General features: G+C 28.6%; 1 protein-coding gene across 1 annotated transcript in view; it reads right to left on the bottom strand.

Moving 5' to 3' along the window:
• The window catches only part of LOC142324451 (uncharacterized), a 508,121-nt gene that overhangs the window by 331,128 nt on the left and 158,843 nt on the right, over positions 1-18,150 (bottom strand). The window contains exon 2 of the mRNA XM_075365281.1: positions 11,526-11,890. Within this exon, the coding sequence (XP_075221396.1) occupies positions 11,526-11,890 (365 nt within the window). The remainder of the gene's footprint in view (positions 1-11,525; positions 11,891-18,150) is intronic.

Below are 18,150 nucleotides of genomic sequence, written 5' to 3'. Positions count from 1 at the left end.
ACTTGGGGAAATTATTAATTGTTAATTCTGATGAAATTAACATATATTACTAAGACGTGCTTACTGTGTTCAAATCTTTATTGCTGTTATGTTCTCAATTTTTCTTTATTTTTTTTATTATTATCCAAGTGAGTTGAGATGTTATCTTTTTTTTTGGATATTTTAAAAAAGTATACGTTACAACAAATTTTACTGCTTTTTGTTTATGATATTAATAGATAAAAGCTGAATCTTTTATATTGGCATGGCTTTTTGCGTTCTTTGTTTTTATGTTTACTTCTACATTTCCTAATAAAGAATTTTACTACTCCGTACTAGTAGTCTGTTGACTTCAGTATTTTGTTTCAATTTGAAAGTAACAAAATGATCGAAATTGATCAATAGGTTTTTTGTATTATTATTATTTTGTACTAACTTCACGTAAAAAATTTCCTGACTGGACCAAATCAAATAGTTTTTTGAATAATTTTATCAATTCAAAATTTTAATTTAATAAAATAAACATTTGTAGAAAAATTCTTTACACAAAATAAAAGGAGTTCCTTGACGGAGATAATGGTGATCATATCATGTTGGAAATTTAGAGTAATTCAACTAAAATGCATCAAAATTTTGGATCTTATGCCTGTGCACGTTTTCTTTTAATTTAAACTAAAAATATTCATCAGTCTAATTACATTTCTTTAACTGTGGTCTTATGATGGATTATTTATAATGTATTGACCTAATTCTATTCTTCTGCCCTTTTGTAATATATTTATTTGGTATATCTATTCGTGCTTCCTGAAATACAAGTTAAACTGTCATGCTTTGTTTGTTTCACATTATATTTTAGTGTTACCAGGAAAACACGGGGGACTGAAGTACGAACTAACCTAGTTGCTTTACTGGTCACAGGTGTTTTAAGGTATACCTTTGCTCGCGGAGTGTGATTATTGAGATGAGGAAGATACCGCCTTTTTCTTGTGCGATCATTTCCTGCAGCATAGGGAAGCATGCCGGAGAAAATTCGAAGTTCTTATCCCAGTTAATATCATTGGAACAATGCCGCAGATCATCGTGGGCATTGCGCCAATGCCCACTATGTTAGTTAACCTTATTCAGACAAAGATGGCAACCCACCAGCTTGGTCTAGTGGTGAACGTGTCTTCCCAAATTAGCTGATTTGGTAGTCGAGAGTTCCAGCGTTCAAGTCCTAGTAAATTCGGTTATATTTACACGGATTTGAATACTAGATCGTGGATACCGGTGTTCTTTGGTGGTTGGGTTTCAATTATAACCACACACCTCAGGAATGGTTGAACTGAGACTGTACAAGACTACACTTCATTACACTCACTCATACATATCATCCTCTGAAGTATTATCTGGAAGGTAATCACCGGAGGCTAAACAGGAAAAAGAAAGAAAGACAAAGATGGCGGAAAATGTGCAGGAATGAGTAATTCTTCCTGAATTTCCCTTGGAGCTGCGTTTTTATTAAAGCAGGTTCGGCCCCAAGGTGGAAGTATCAAAAAAAAGTATTTTAGTGTTCGAATCTACTACTTATCGCGATTTACCTATGCCGATAAATTTTAAGTAAATAACTAAGGATTAAAAATTTACAGTATTTATCTACTCCAAAACAATTTTTCATTAACCTGTGCAATTTTATCCATTTCTAATATCTGTCTTTAAATAAAATGGGGAAAATTTAAACAATGACCTCTCCTTTTTGATTACTGTTCAATATACTCGACATAAAACCCTATGAAATGTACAAAAATTTCTCAAAATATGCTCCGTTAAGTATTTTATAAGCATCCTATTAAAAATTTCGGATTAACATTTCTCCAGTTTAAAGCATTTTTCAAGTAACGATTATTATATTAACGAATTAATTTATTTATTTAAAAAAAGTATTTTCCGCTTAACCAGCTGAGTAAGGATACATGTAGAAATGAGAGAAAAATCATTACTGTTTGTTGATTAAATAATAATTTTAAATAAAAGTGTGATGATTAAATATGTAGTATCAGTACTGTTGCGTACAGTAAAGAAAATGATTAGCCAGTGCTTTATGAGTAGCAGTCCGTTATAACAGCTACGTACGTTTTACGTGATCGTTATAAAAATGTCCTTTCCGCAGCAATTAATTTTAATTTTTTTTGTTAATATCTCTTCGTCCCCGGTTTAATAATAGTTACAGTCTCTTTGCATATTCATTCTTTTATTCAGCTTATCAAAACTTAAATAAGAAATTTTTTAAAATTTGTAATACAGTAATTACTATTCCAAACTGAATAGATAAGAAATTAAAAAATAAACTTAAATGTATTTCTTTAATATTTTATTTTTTTATTTTTTACTCTGCGTATTCTTTTTTATATTTATTCTATTTTTTAATTTAAAATTTAAATAACCCTGCAAATAAATTTACCAGCATGATAAAAAATCCACTGAAAAGAGATAAGAAATTGAGAAACCTGCTTAAAATTAAAACTATAACTACAGAGAAACGATATAAACCCAATATCTTCTTCGCCTTAATTGGCTCATTTGAATACAGGAATATGTATTATTTGTTAAATCTAAATTTTCCAAGTAATTTTCTTGAATTTCCTCTTGAAAATATTTTTAATATCAAAATACTTTCTGAATATTTGTCATTATGATATAATAATTAAATATTTAAAATGATGTTGACAAAAATGAAAGTCGTTTAAGTAAACTATTTCTTTTTTTCGCTAAATTAAATGTTACTAAAAAGAAATAGCCAAAATTGGTGAAAAGTTTTGGTAAAAAGCAAGATTAAATAAAAAAATTAGGAACATAAATACGGTTCAAATTGAGAAACTTGTTTTATTTAAAGTAGGCAAATAGGTCAATAATTGGTAAACTATTGGATCAAAAACATTCTGAATGAATGAGAACAATGAGAATAAATAGCACATATCTAAAAGAAAATAATAATGAATAGAAAGATTTTCCTTTATGTTTTTATAAAGAAAATTTTCAGTCATGAAATTAAATTGTCCAGTTTTTACAGAGCAAAAACTGATATAAGTGGGGAAAAATTAAGATTACCATTGTTTTTTTTGTCAGTATTACAAAGCAAGATGCTGCATATTTCCACTGCTACAAGATGCAGCATGCAGAGGAAACAAGTACAAGACCAAGGGGTAAACGAAGAATGCAATGGATAAATACAATGATGGAGGAAGTGCGCAAGAGAAGGGATCTGGTGAGAGTAATGAAAAAAGGATAGTGGCAGGGGGAAAAATTTGTAGAAGGCTCAATCCGAGAAAACTTGAATTAAAAGGAACTGAAAATGATGATGACAAAGCAAGATATTAAATTTTAAATCTATTATATTTAAAAGGCAACTATTTTTATAAGTTATAACTACTTCCGTACATTTTATGTGAAGTCAATTCCTCCTTTATCTGCACCTCTTTAATTTTAATACGCCCTTAATATTGGAAAATTTTTTTATAAAATTATGGATATCTTGCCTTTTATTTTTTGACATTGTCAAAGATTTGCTGTCATAAAGTAAGTTTGGTTATAAATTACTACGTTATAACATTTTTTAATTGTATTCACATGCATTTATCATTAAAGTTTAGAAAGTATAAATAAATAGAAGTAGTTCTACTCTGGTTATCTAACGTAGAATTGGCATTGCTAATACTACAGTGGAAGGGATTGTGTACCGCATCAGAACGTCTTAGGTAGCAAGAAACAACTTATAGGTCTAGTAATTCATTCCCACCTTGCGGGTCAACTAAGGTTTGTAAAATTTGACGAGTAATACAGTCTTCAAACATTTTAAATTGTTCAGGTAAATTCGCTCAAATTTAGGTATTTTACTATCAATATTAATGCTATATTAATAATTCATTTGTTATATTAGTTAATACAATTTAAATCAATTGTTACAAAATCAATTTATCATTAGAAAATTCCATCATAGGGAAAGAAAACAGCATCTACTCATCTACTTAACTCATAAACGTTTGATATTATGCTTTTATTTAGTGTTATCAAAACTTTGTTGATAATTATTGAGTTGGAATCAGACACCATTTTTTTAACAACAGGAAAAGTAAAAGAAGTTAAATAGAATTTATTTTTATTATTAATATAAATTATTTTATCTTACAAACTAACATAAAATAAAATTTTAGAAACTAACTAGTTTGTCATTTGGAGTGCGCGCGCGCGTATTTCTTAAGAATATCGATTAAAAAAGTGTTACTTACGATTCATTACATTAAGGATATTTATTAAAATAATTGTTTATCGATGGTATTTAATACATTTCATTTTTTTAAGTTGAATTTACATTTCTAGATTAGTGTTACCTTTTTTTAATGTAATTAGGATAGATTAAATTGGTTTATAAATGAAGAGATGGTGTAGGGAAGGAAAATGTGCTGGTAATTAATATGCAGATTGTGTTCCCTCTTTACCACCCTTCACCCTCTTATCTCCCGGTTACAAGTTGAATTTGTTTAATGCCCACTTCCGGATGTTAAGGACCTACAATGCCCATTGTCGACCCACTCTTAACCTCTGTATCGACCAATGTAAAAGCATCAACTTGCTGGGTTTGTTTCTGTTGTTATTGTTCATTCTTAACAGGTTCGTTGACTGAAGTTTTTTTTTATAATAATCATTATTAAGGTTTTCTTTTTAAATATTCAAAATCATTTCAATAGATACGTTTTAAATAACCTAAATCGAACTGATTTTAAATAGGCGTACATATAAAAGATGTAAAGTTTTTTTTCTTTTAAAAAAGATTCTTGTCCTCTTTTTCTTAAAATTTTAATAATAATGAAAGGTGTGGTTTCTGAAAAATTAATAAAAAACCCTACGTCTAATCGATTATTTGAAAAATCCATTTTTAAATAAAATAAAATTCGTTACATGTCTGCTTTCGTTTATAAATTACGATATATCTTTGTAAATTTAGTAGGTATGATTTTAAATTACTGACGTATTTTGACTCTGTTGGTTTTTTTGTAAACTACTAGAATACTAGAAAAGTGGATATATAGTATAGTGAATTAATCCTGAAATAATCGCTTAGGTTCAATTAAAAATAATTGCTTAACATATATTTGGGATATATTAAAAATGTTTTAGTAGATTTAAACTTAGTATGTTAACTTAATAAAATATTTGGTATGTTTTCTCATGTTTATAAATATATAACTACTTTTTTAACAAATTTTTAAGAAAAAAATATATATTCTCGATTCAGCTCATATATATCTTTTTATAAATGATCAAATTTATCATTGCATTGAATTGTTCGAGATTTTTGTTTATTTTATAGAGAAAAAAAAATCCTTTGATGATTCTATAGTAAGTTTCTTCAAAATAATTGTAGCGGATGAGTTTTTAAATAAAAAATTGCGAAGTATCATTGTCGATTTAAAACTGTAAGTACGTCAAAATCATCACCACCTTTTGGATTATTATTGCATAATGGTATGTAACCTGAAATCATAGTTATATATGAAGTATTTTCTTACGAAATTTGAAAAAAATAATTTGGAAAATAATTCATATTCCTTCATCTCTGATAATCTTCGCTCAGGTTCAATTAACAATTGTTTAAAATTGTTTACATCTTTTTTTCTTATTTTTATCAAGATTCAGGTCCCTAACCTTTTTTTCACCATATTTTTATATTTTAAACAACAAAAAATATTTTAAAATTTTGTTTAGTGAATTAAAATCAATTTGAAAATGTTTCCGATCAAAATTAGCCACTATAATCGAACATTTCTGTCCTTTAAAAAACTAAAGTTTTTTGTTTATCCACTCCTCCTTCAAATAGAGCGTACAGTAAATATCAAACGATTCAGACATAGAGTAATTACAAAGTCCAGTATCGACTAGTATTTTGTTGTACAATTACTATAAGAGTGTTGTTAAAAAAAAAAAAAAAATGTAAGTATTACGATCACTAATGAATGAGTCTGTTTCTTTTTTTTTGTTTTTAAACAAAATTAATGAAATACTTTAAAATTTATACCGATTAATGACATTCAGTAATCAAAATTTGTCATTTTTCTACTTTCCGTGGCAGAGTAGTAGTGTCTTGCTCTTTCAATTGGAGGTCCCGGGTTCGAATCCCGGTGAGGCATTCTGGAATTTATATTTCGCTGCGAAGTTCCTTTTTCATATCCCGACGCACAAATTTCCAGCTTATGAGGTGAATAATTCATCAAGCAAAAAAAAGGTTTAACAGTACACACATGAGCGCGCGCGCGCACACATGCATATATATATATATATATATATATATATATAATATATGTTTAAATTTAATGTGTTTGTTTTCTATTTTAACTTGATAGATTATTTATAAAATTACAGTTTGACTATTAAGAAATAAAATTTTAAGATATAACTTTTTTAGAGATAATAAATTACTTAAAAATAACTTTAAAAATATAATTTAAGATAAAAAATTAACCATCCGATAACCAAGTCAGTGTTTTTGATACTAAATGAAATCTAGTAGGTCTTGAATTTAATTGCATGTATAGGCTCGGAACAAAATCAAGGAGGAATAAACGGTTAGGACATATTTTAAAGGTAATAGTTTATTAATGGATTTCATACAAGGTATTATAGAATGAGCTAAGGAAAGAAGGAGAAAAACGATCGAGATAATTGATGACCTAAGATAGAGAGAGTCGAATTATGAAACGCTAAAAAGGAAAGCAGAAAGTAAAACTCAATAGAACAGTGGATGATATCTGTAACTTGGACCCACAGAATTTGCCGATTGCAAATGATCTCGATAAGCTTAGAATTTTTTTCTTTATAATATTTCAGTAACTTTAATTAATATTTTCCCTTCTTGTAAGGAACAATAGACTGTTTTTTTTTGTTTAAGCTCCGGGACCACCGTTAGGTATTGCTTCAGAGTATGAGATGAATGACAATTTTTTTAGCGTATGAAAATGCCATGTCTGACCGTGATTCGAACCCGGGACCTCCAGATGAAAGGTTGAGATGCTGCCACGGAGACCGGCAAGAAACAGTAGACTTATATAATATTACCTTTAAAAATTATCTTTGTTTATTTTAACATAGATTTCTTAGTTATTGAAAGTTAAAATAATTTGTGCTAACAAATATTGATCAGGGAAAACATTTTGTAAGATTCGTTTTATAATCATAGGAATTGGCTATTTCTAAACTGGTTTACCTTATTACGTAAAATTATCTTCTACAATTCAGATATCTTTTCACTCATTTCCTTAGTCATGAAGGGTTATTTAACGCATTACATTAAATGTTTATCGAAGGTACTGCCATACAGCAGGTCGACATCATGTAAATATTAATCGATTTATTTATAGGCCTATATCAAGGTACAGAAAATTTTAACCAAAAAAGGAATCGTATAACGATTTGAAAAATGAACAAAAGTTTATGTACACAAAGCACGGATTAGGTTGTCAGTCGTCGGTGTCTGTCATGTTGTATACTGTACTACGTATTGCTTGATGCATATAACATTAGCGTTGCTCGGATAGGGTTGACAACATCAGTTAACAGTGTAGTAGCAGTATGTGGTGTGAGGCGGAATTACTACCCGTCTTTCCCCTCCTCTTTCCCTTCCGTTAACCATCTAAACAGTACTGCTCCGGTGTACGGAGCGTGGAGTCTGTTATTAATTAGGGTAGCTGGGTGACCCGGTAATTAATGCGAGGGCTTGTGCAGAAACACCATCACTTGCTGCTTACCGTGCAACGCATATCTACTACCATGAACGCGCGTGCTCGCGTGTACTCATTCAAACACACAAAGAAGAAGGTCTTTGCTTCGTGTGCGTATAGTCATAGTTCACTAGATGTTGATCGTTTTAATACAGCTGCGTCGGCTATTCTTTCCATTATTTTTTTTTTCATCTTCTTAACGCCCTATTTAAAAAAAAAGTGACCAAAACAATATTACATTAACACTTATGGTGTAACATTCACAGTGTAACTTTGTGAAACATTTACTTCTTTTTTCGTGCTGCCATAATGATAAATGTTTTTTTTTTTTCAAGTAGATCAGGCTAATATTCATACGTAACAAATTTTTTGTATAATTATTTTTTTAATCTATTTTTTTTTTTCATCAAATGATACATGAAAAAGGTTATGTAAGATTTCTTTTTTGGATGGTGGTAATTTATGATGAAGTTTCATTTTAAAATTATTATCTTACGATGTATAAATAAATAAAACAAAAAAAGTTTAAAAAATTCAAAAAATCGGAATTTTTAATTTTTTCTGCTCCCCACTACCAAAATCACCTTTTAAAAAAAGTTTTTAATTTTTCTACGTTTACTATGTTAAATAGAATAAAGTAAAAAAAAAAAAATTCCGTTGAAAAATTAACCAGTTAGAAGTTATCTAAGATTTCTTTTTTGGGGATGGGGTGAATTATGATGGAATTTTATTTATTAATAGTTTAAATAAACCAAAAAGAAAAAACTTCAAAAAGCTTTATACAAATTAAGTTCCGTATCTATAAACATTGATCGACTTCTCAATCCGCAATATTGCCCAAAATATTATTTTTTTGAATCACTTGCATTATTGCTAGGCCTTTTCATTTCCTATTTAGCCTCCGGGAATCACCGTCAGAAATCACTTCAGAGGATGAATGAGAATTATCTCATTCTCAGGTCGACCATTTCTGAGATGTGTGGTTAATTTAACCCAATCACCAAAGGACACTGCTATTCACGATCTAGTATTCAAACCGTGTACTACTATTAGGTCTACGAAGACATAAAAAAAATTTAGATTAAAAAATATGCAATAAATAAAAAGAAAGCTTTTTCGATTTTGGGATAAAGGTATTTTTAAAAAATGGTAAGACAACCATCCACGCATATACTGAGCTTAATATAAAGTAGGGTTTTGTTTACAAAATTTTAAGCAAATGATCCAAAAAAAAACTATTTATCCCATTTCATGGAGATAATGATCCTAAAATTTACATATACATGAGTCTCTGTACAAAAATTCATCAAAATCGGTTTATCCAGTCAATTTATTAAACTTCAAACTCGCCAGCACTTGTACACACGTATGTTCGAACATTACCCCTCACTTTTCTTGTTGTTTAGGTTCTTGGATCACGGAACTTCGAGAAATGCAAAAACTCTGTAACCCATTTTTGACTGATAATTTACTTCTTGCATCGTAGGTCTAGAGCTACGATGACAGAAAAGTAGTAAAAAATTATTGTGTTTATCATAGAATAATAATTGTGGTTGATCATTATAACTTGATGATAAAGATAACGCTAGCTGAAATGATCATTATGAGAGAATATTAAAACCTACGAGATATTAAATTGGGCGTAAATAAATGAATATTATAATTGGCTGAATAGAATTATTTTAATCTTTGCAACCTATCTACCAGTAATAGTAGAAATACTTGCAGAAAAAATCCTTATCTAAATTACATCATTAAATTTACTACATGGTTTGGTATAATTTATAAAGTAGATGAAGACTTTGCCTGATTATTATGTCTGTATGATTGTTGCCTGACATATAGTTTAGCTGAATTGTCTACTGGATCATTTTTTTGTGTAAAAAATTAATTAGCTTGGGTAATTACGGATAGAATTATAGAAAAAAATATGGCATGTAAAACAGTGGTGCGAGATCAGGTGGTGTTTAATACCTTTGATTCTTTGTTTACGTGTACTTTAATGACTATTTAGTACGTTAGGATCTGACCTTCCTATTGTTCATAGCACGTCTAAATGATGATTTTACGGTTACTAGAAATTTTCCTACGTTTCAAACTACGTAATTTAATTGTGAAATGAAAAACGTTTAAAAGAAATCCAGAATAAATTGCACATGCAAATGGATAAACAACTATTTGAAAAAATTCATAGTTTTTTGGTGTTTCTTTTTATATATTAAACTAAATTAGATTTATGTTCTCTTTCATAATTCTTTTAAACCAATTTCCGTTGATTTTTTTCTATAAAAAATGTATTAACGCACAGTTAATTTACATAATATTTTATCACTAAATACAAATTTACCAAAGGATAAATATAGAAATCATTGATAAATTAATTACTGTTTCTGGTTAATAATATTTTTGTTAATATGAATCTGTTCTATTACAGAGAAGTTCGTATTAATGAGGTTCTATAATTAAAAGAATATAAAAAAGCATATACAACAAACTTATAATAATTTCTTGGCATTGGTTATTTATTCTTATATTGTGAAAAAATAGTGGAAAGTTACCTAAGATTTCTTTTTTGGGGTGGCCATAAATTTATGATGAAGTCATTGTAAAATTGTCATTTTAGGTTTAAATAAACAAAAAATATTTTATTTAAAAAAATAGTATTTTTGATTAATTCTGCTTCAGACCTACAAAAAAAACCCTTTCAGAATAATTTTTTTGTTAATCTCTACGTTTATTATTCTAAATAGAAGAAATTAAAAAATAATTCCAATAACAAATATACAACCAATTTACGTAAGATTTGTTTTTTTGGGGATAGGGGATTTCATCATAAATTATGATGAAATTTCATTGTAATATTATTTCTAAAAATGTATTATTTAAACCTTCAATAACATTAAAAGTTTAAATAAACCAAAAAAAGTTTTGAAATATTTAAAAGTTCCATATTTTTAAACTTTGATCGGCTTAAACATTGACCCCCTCCTCACAATATTGTTCCCACATCATGTTTCCATAGACGGTTTGCACTGCTACTACGTTAGGAAGAAAACAAAATGCAATAAATAAAAATAGCTTTTTTATCATTTTTGGAAGAGAGAATTTTGGGACAAAATTTATCTATAAAAAAATGTAAGAAAAATGTACGCATGTACTGAGCTTAATATAAAGTGAGGTTATGTTTGCAAAATTTTGAGAAAATTGACTCTTAAAAAACTCCCGCTACCCTCTGAAGATATTGGATTCAAACATTTTGCCAACAAATAGCCCTATGAGTATAAAATGTGTTTCTGTACAAAATTTCATCAACATCGGTTTATCCAATCAAACGTTATTAAGCTTCAAACACGTCACCACACGAATATATGTACGTAAGAATACTGTTACCCCTCTTTTTCTGTTTGTGGGGGGTTCCTGGGTCATGAAACGTTAAGAAATAAAAAAAATTACCCACACTATTTTTTAGACTAATTACCTAGGAATTTTTCCTTCCTGCTGTCTAGCTCTAGAACTACGATATTAGAAAAGTAAAAAAGTAAAGTACATCATTCTGTATTTATAACTACCGCATTTAAACCGTAACTAATTACATAATTACATTTTATTATCTAGTTGAAAATACGTCGGATCATTTAAGAGGCTTATATTATGTTTTAATACTATTAACAATTAAATAATTTTTAATTGAGAACACTGACTTTAACATTACATAAATCATATAATCTATTTATTTTTTTAAATTATACAAATCTTTATATATAAATAAATTTAAAAAATCAGTATAATTTTTACCTGTGTTTCGGTGACGCCTAATAATTTAGCCATGTCCGCTCTTTCTGAAGACGATAAATATTTTTTTATTTCGAACTGTCGTTCTAATTCAAATATTTGTCTTCCTGTAAATGTTGTCCTTGCTTTCTTTCGTTTCCTGTCACCATCTTCCGATTCTAAAGGACTTCCCGCTTCTGTTTTAATAGTTGCTCCTCCCGTTGTGACTCCTGTCGTTCCAGTTACTGCTGCTGTTGCAGGACCCACAACAGCGGTAGGACCCGTTACAGTTGCAGCTCCCGCTACTGTCGCTGATCCTGTCGGTGTCGCCACCCCGATCGCTGCCCCTGTACTCGTTACTTCTTTCGATCTATTTCGTTTTTTAGAGTCTGAAATCAGAAATAAATAATATGTCTTAATTGATGTTCATAATAAAATACTTAATATTTTACGTATTAATATTCTATAATAAATATTTATCTCTTTATAAAGATAGATTAATAAAGCTGTAAATTTATTAATTATTGCCTGTGAACAACTCTCATCTACTTATGGAAACCTCACGTGCCGAAAAAAGATGGTCACCCTCAGTAAAACCGTCGATGGGCTAGTGATACAATAGATTCCGGCCCATTGCGGTATTTATGGAAATGAACAAGCGGATCGTCTTGCGCGGAAGGTTGCATGCTAACAACAGTCCATGCTGCCTATTTCATTGCTTAGTGCGAAACGAATAATCTGTAGTGCTATCATGGGGAGAGCAAGAGCAGCAAATTTGAGAGATTGTGGTGACAAACACTGGGCGTCAGTGCTCGACCCTAAAAAACGACCTCACTGACTTTAACTAGACCAGTAACAGTGGCATGTTTTAGGGTAGCCACTAGACACGATTATCTGCGACACCATCTAAACAGAATAGGAGAAGCTGAGACTTCACAGTGCGTCCTACGCAGCGAAGAAGAAATGTCAACCGATCATATATTTGTATGTCTGGTAACTGACAATAGCCTTGTCAATATGGCGGCTGTATATTGGACTGTGAGGAATAAAATGCCAGAAATGCTTACTCTGGCGTAGAAAAAAAAATGAAGTTGTAAATTCTAAAATCATATTTATTTGTATCTTTATAAGAAACTTGTCTAGATTAAAAATAAATAAAATGAAAAGATTTGTGGAAAAGATCTCTTAGAGGAAAATTTTTCTGATAGTTTAATAAACTTTGAAGTACTCGTATTTTTAAAAAAAGCCGTAAAATAAAATTGTTTTTGGTTCATCAATGAAAAAATGCATACAAAGATTATAACTGTTAAAAAATGAAAATTTTTGTCTATTTATTCATTTTTTTGTACGGCAATCTTTTAAAAAAAAATCAAGTTTTGGATATTCTAGATGGAGTATTATTCGAAAGTAGTATACATAATTTCAGTTGTCCACCTTGATAAAGTTCCGGAAGAATTATAGAATAATTTAGCTTACGCAAGCGATAGAATAAGCTTTACGTAGTCTACGAAAATTAAGTGAAATATTTAAATGTAAATATTTTGTTATTTGGGAGATAAAAATTTGTAATAAATTAATAAAAAAATAATTAATTGTTTAAGCTACTAGTTAAATGAGATAAACAAATAAATTTCTTACGTCAATTACTGTAAGAATGAATAAGCCAATCAAATTTCAGGATTTTTTATTATTACATCGTAATCATCACTCCATAAAAATTCTGAACATGAATATAAACGTATAAATTAATGTAGATGCTATTTTTAGTGTATATTTAAGAATTCTGATTAAATATATGAAAATCTTTTTATCAGACAGTTATAATATTATAAAATTAGGATTTTTTACCACTTATTTTAGAGAAATAAAGAATTTTTTTTTATTCAAATCTTTATTTGCAATCGGTTACATTTTTTGCATGAACATTAAGTAAATTATTTCATACATATTCGCATTAAAACGGAATTTCCATTGAAATCCCTCAAGTTACGTAGTAGCATTATATAGAACGTAGAATGTACACAAGGTAGATTTGAAGACTTGTACTATCAGTAGTATTGTAGAGAACTATAACATCAATAAAAATCATAAAAATTACAGGTTGATAAAACATTTATTAGGTAAAAAAAAAAAAAAAAAAATTAAAAATGAAAGTGAAAACCAAAACAGAGGAGGAAATGAAGGATTGATTAATGCACAAGACTCAGAGGGTAATATTATATATAGGAGTTACTAAGATTACTAAGATATAGAACATGTAGCCGTTAAAGTCTTCTAACATCCTCACTGTTGTCTAGGATGTTTATGGCCAAGTGGTTAACGTGGTCATTTAGCCGAAGTACATATCTCAAACTGAAACGTTGTACGTCTTCCTTGAAGTACCGTAGACCTACGTACGTATTTGTGTATTTACTACTCTTAACTTCATATTATGCTGCTTTTCTTCTCCTTCACATGAAGCTTCCACGTCAAAGGACGATCCAGGTGAGAACCCAGTTACCTTACAGTTTAGTATGCGGGATTAAAATGCCATCAAAGTGGAACGATGGGCAGTCTTCTCTCCTCATTTCGAATGACACATGCTCGACTTGGCTTAATTAGCTCTTATCTTCCCTGTACCCAGCCACCTGCTGATTAGATTTAATTCAGCAGCCAGAATAGTTGTGAATATAAAGTAATTTAATTACTTTTTTTTTAATCTTTAGTTATAATTGGTAATGTTAAATATAGTTTATAAAACCAAAAGTGATTGTTTTCCGTGAACTAAAATTCATAATCAGAGAAGGGGTTTCCGGGTTTAGTAGTATTACTAGTAGCAACCTTCTATTAGGTAATAATGGCACTGTGAAAAAGTCAATCCTTTAAGAATAATCGCTAGTCAATATTAACAAACTTGTCACCCGATATCAAACTAAATGTATTTAAAAAACTGACAACAAAATTGTAACACTTTCCTGGCATTGGTGGTTTATTCTTATGTAGTGGAAAAATAATGATACATAAAAAAAGGTAAAATATTTTTTTAAATCGATATTTTAAATTTTTTGCTCCCTCACCCCCAAAATCACCTTTCAAGAACATTTTTAGATCTCTCTACGTTTACTATGATAATGGAAGAAGTTAGAATAAAATACATTGAAAAACGTACATCAAATAAAAAGTTACGTAAGATCTGTTTTATTGGAGATGGGGTGAAGTATGATGAAATTTTATTGCTTTGTAATATTAGTGTTAAAAGTTAAAATAAACTAAAAAAAGTTTTTAAAAATCAGAAAAATCTATATTTGAAAATTTTAACCGGCTCTCGCACTCTCAATATTGCCCCAAAGTATTTTTTTGGGAACACTTGCACTACTACTATGCTTAGAAAGACATTAAAAAAAAATTCAGTTAAAAAATATACAATATAAGAATAATATACAATAAAAAAAGATACCTTTTTTCGATTTTTTTGGGAAGGGAAGAATTTGGGGGCAATTTTTTTTAAATAAGTATGTACGCATGTACTGAGCAAAATAAAAAGTGGGATTTGCAAAATTTTAGAAAAATTGAACCCAAACAAACTATCTAACCTACCCCTGAAGATATTGACCCCAAACTTTTACCATTAATTTGCCCCATATACATAAGTTTCAGCACCAAATATCATCAAAACCTGTTTTTTCAGTAGATGTATTAGAGTTCAAAAACACCAACGTACATAGGGTACGTACGAGCATTACCCACACGTTTTTTTGTTTTTGAGGTCCCTGAGTCATGAAACATAGAGATACAAAAACCCGTACACCCTTCTTTTTATAATTACCATATCTTCTTGCAGCATAGTACTAGAGCTATGATGCCACGAAAGTAAAATTGTTAAATAAACTAAGTTTTCAAAATATTATCTATCAAACAAGATTCGTACTTGATTCCTCTAGATTATACTATGAATAATCTATATTTATATTATGAAGTGTATTACTACTGACTTAGTAGTCTTTTATCGTGATAATCGCAGATTCTTACGATAAAAGTAACTTAACTCATCTAAAAATATAACCTGTCAAAATTTTGGTGTGCAAACTTATTATTTATCATAAAGAAAGTAATTTTAATAAAAATAAATATTTTCCTCATTAGTAAAAATTTACTTGATTTTTATACGCTGCATTATTTTATTTTACATATAAATAAATAAATATATATATATATATATATATATATATATATATATATATTATAATAATAATTTTAAACAAGTTAAATGTGTATAAAAAAAGGAATTTAATGTCGTGTAACTGAATAAAAATCATGTGTTAAGTACTTAACTAATTGATCCGATAAAAACATAATTCTTACAGGTTTTTTTATAACTAATAAATCTACCTCGTGGATTTTTTTTTGGCTAGCACATACCACAGTAGTGCGTGATAATATAGAGAGGGTGAGTATAGACTATAGAGGGTTGTTTCGTATATGCGTGTTGGGGTAGTTTGCTTTACGAACCACCTGTTGCAGTATTACTACCAATGGCAAGCCTAGACTTAACTTAAAAACTCTCTTCACACCATTATACACAATAACTTTTGTAATAAAATACTTTTTTTTTCGTGTTTTAAACAAAAACTTTGTGTAATGATAATCTATTTTTTTTTTAGTGAAACGATAATGTTCTGGCTGATACAGGTTTCTTTTACGTTATTTTTATATCCCTTTTTCTTCTCTATAAATATTTAAGTAGTTTTAAAAAAAGTGGATGATGATCATGATTCTAAAAACATTAATTTAGGCTAAAATATTTAAACTTTTTTTAAAAGCTGATGATTGTGATGTAATTGTCAGTTATACCTATGCCTGTCAAAGAATAACGTCGTTTATCTGAGAGATTTTTTATTGGGTTTCCCCAATTATTTTCCATCATGAAATGGCTTTTAATCTGGACTCTCACCTAGGTAATTTGATTGTTTTTTTAACCATTAATTATAAATATGTAAAGTATACTTAATTTAAGCTTTCAAATAAAAGATTATACAAAAAATAATTTAGCAAAATCTATTACTTTCTCGGTAAATGTAGTTAGAATAGCTATATTAACGGGGAAAGTACGGTGATCCTGTTAAAAATGGGGTATCAATTTTTTTGGCAAATATTTACATTTAGGGTCCAATTAGTTCATAAAAAAAAAAAAACACATGTACGTATTTATATGCGTATTGATGTATGAATGTGTGTCGCACCGCTTTTGGCCTTATATCTCAGGATTGAGCGAACCGATTTTCTTGAAATTTGCTTCTAATATTTCTGTATATAAGGCATTGATGCTATTAATTTTATCGTATTTTTTTTTTTAAATCAACTCGCCTCTAAAAATTGAATTTTTTTTTTTTGTTTCGTATCTCCCTTCGGTTTTAATATTAAAATAAAATTCTTCTGGTATTTTATACATCATAAAAAAATTTATATTAAAAAAAGTCTGCAGTTTTCCAAAATTACAAACACCCGAACTTACACAGAGAGAAGTTTTTGAAAATTTTTACGTTCTTACTTTTGTCTTTGTTGGAGGGCGTGTAAAATTTAGAGAAAACTTTACTTGAGAAAATTTGCTATTTATAAATATTTTTAGAATAAAATCTGTTCTCCGCCTCTAAAAAATATATTATTCTAATTTTTTATTTTGGTTTTTTGGCCCAACTCTTATAATTTTTTATTATTAAATAAAAGGTTTATTATTTTCTTTGCTTTTAAGGGTAATTAAAATTTAAATACCTTTGACTCCTATTATATACCCTGGACTCAAAATAAGAAGCAATTTTTTTCATTACTATCATATATTATTATCACTTTATTTTTTTTAATACTTTTAAACAATTCTCTATTTTTAAATTTATTTACTTGTTTTATTAAGGTTCACTTAATTATAATTTTTTTTTTTTTTAAATAAATTATCTCTACAGAGTAAGGGAGCTTCCAAAATCAAACATATTTTTATCTGAAATTTAGAAATGTTGATGCTTAAATCTTATTTTGGAAATCATTATAATCAACAAAAAGTTTCCAGTGATAGGGGCTCAAAACATGAACAATTTGGAAAAATTTTTTAATTACTTTTATTTAAATTTTTATTATAAAAGTAAAAATTAAGACTTTTAATTAATGAAATGTAAAGACATATCGGCTTCGCCGGAAAGGTTTTGCAGTAAAAAAGATATTGTATGACTTGACCAGTGAAGCCGAGAAAGTCATGTAATCCTTTTTCAGATTTTTGGGAGATTTTGTAATTTAATTAGAAAGGGTAAATTGGATATAGGAAAAATTATAAAAATTACGAATGATATTTTTTATTTTGTAGATTAAGTGCTATAACTTGTTACCAAAACAAGCACTTCTCATTTCCAGTCCATTTATTTTTTTACAGCAATAACGACCACGAATTTTTATCACGAAAACTTATAATTAAAAATTACTTAAATATTGTAAGCTGTGATTTTTTTATCTAAATCTTTCTATATAATTAACATGTGATTTTCTACTGCTCATAAATGAAATTAAATAAAATTCCCACTTGTAAATATACATGATAAAGATTCACCTCAAAATGAAGAAGAAAAAAATTTAGTAATATATCTAGTAAAAATACTTGGAAAATCATATAACAACAAAAAGAAGG

Source organism: Lycorma delicatula, chromosome 5 (assembly GCF_047948215.1).
Source record: "Lycorma delicatula isolate Av1 chromosome 5, ASM4794821v1, whole genome shotgun sequence".
In the NCBI taxonomy this organism is placed as follows: Eukaryota; Metazoa; Arthropoda; class Insecta; order Hemiptera; family Fulgoridae; genus Lycorma; species Lycorma delicatula.
This window is presented reverse-complemented; position numbering and strand designations above follow the sequence as displayed.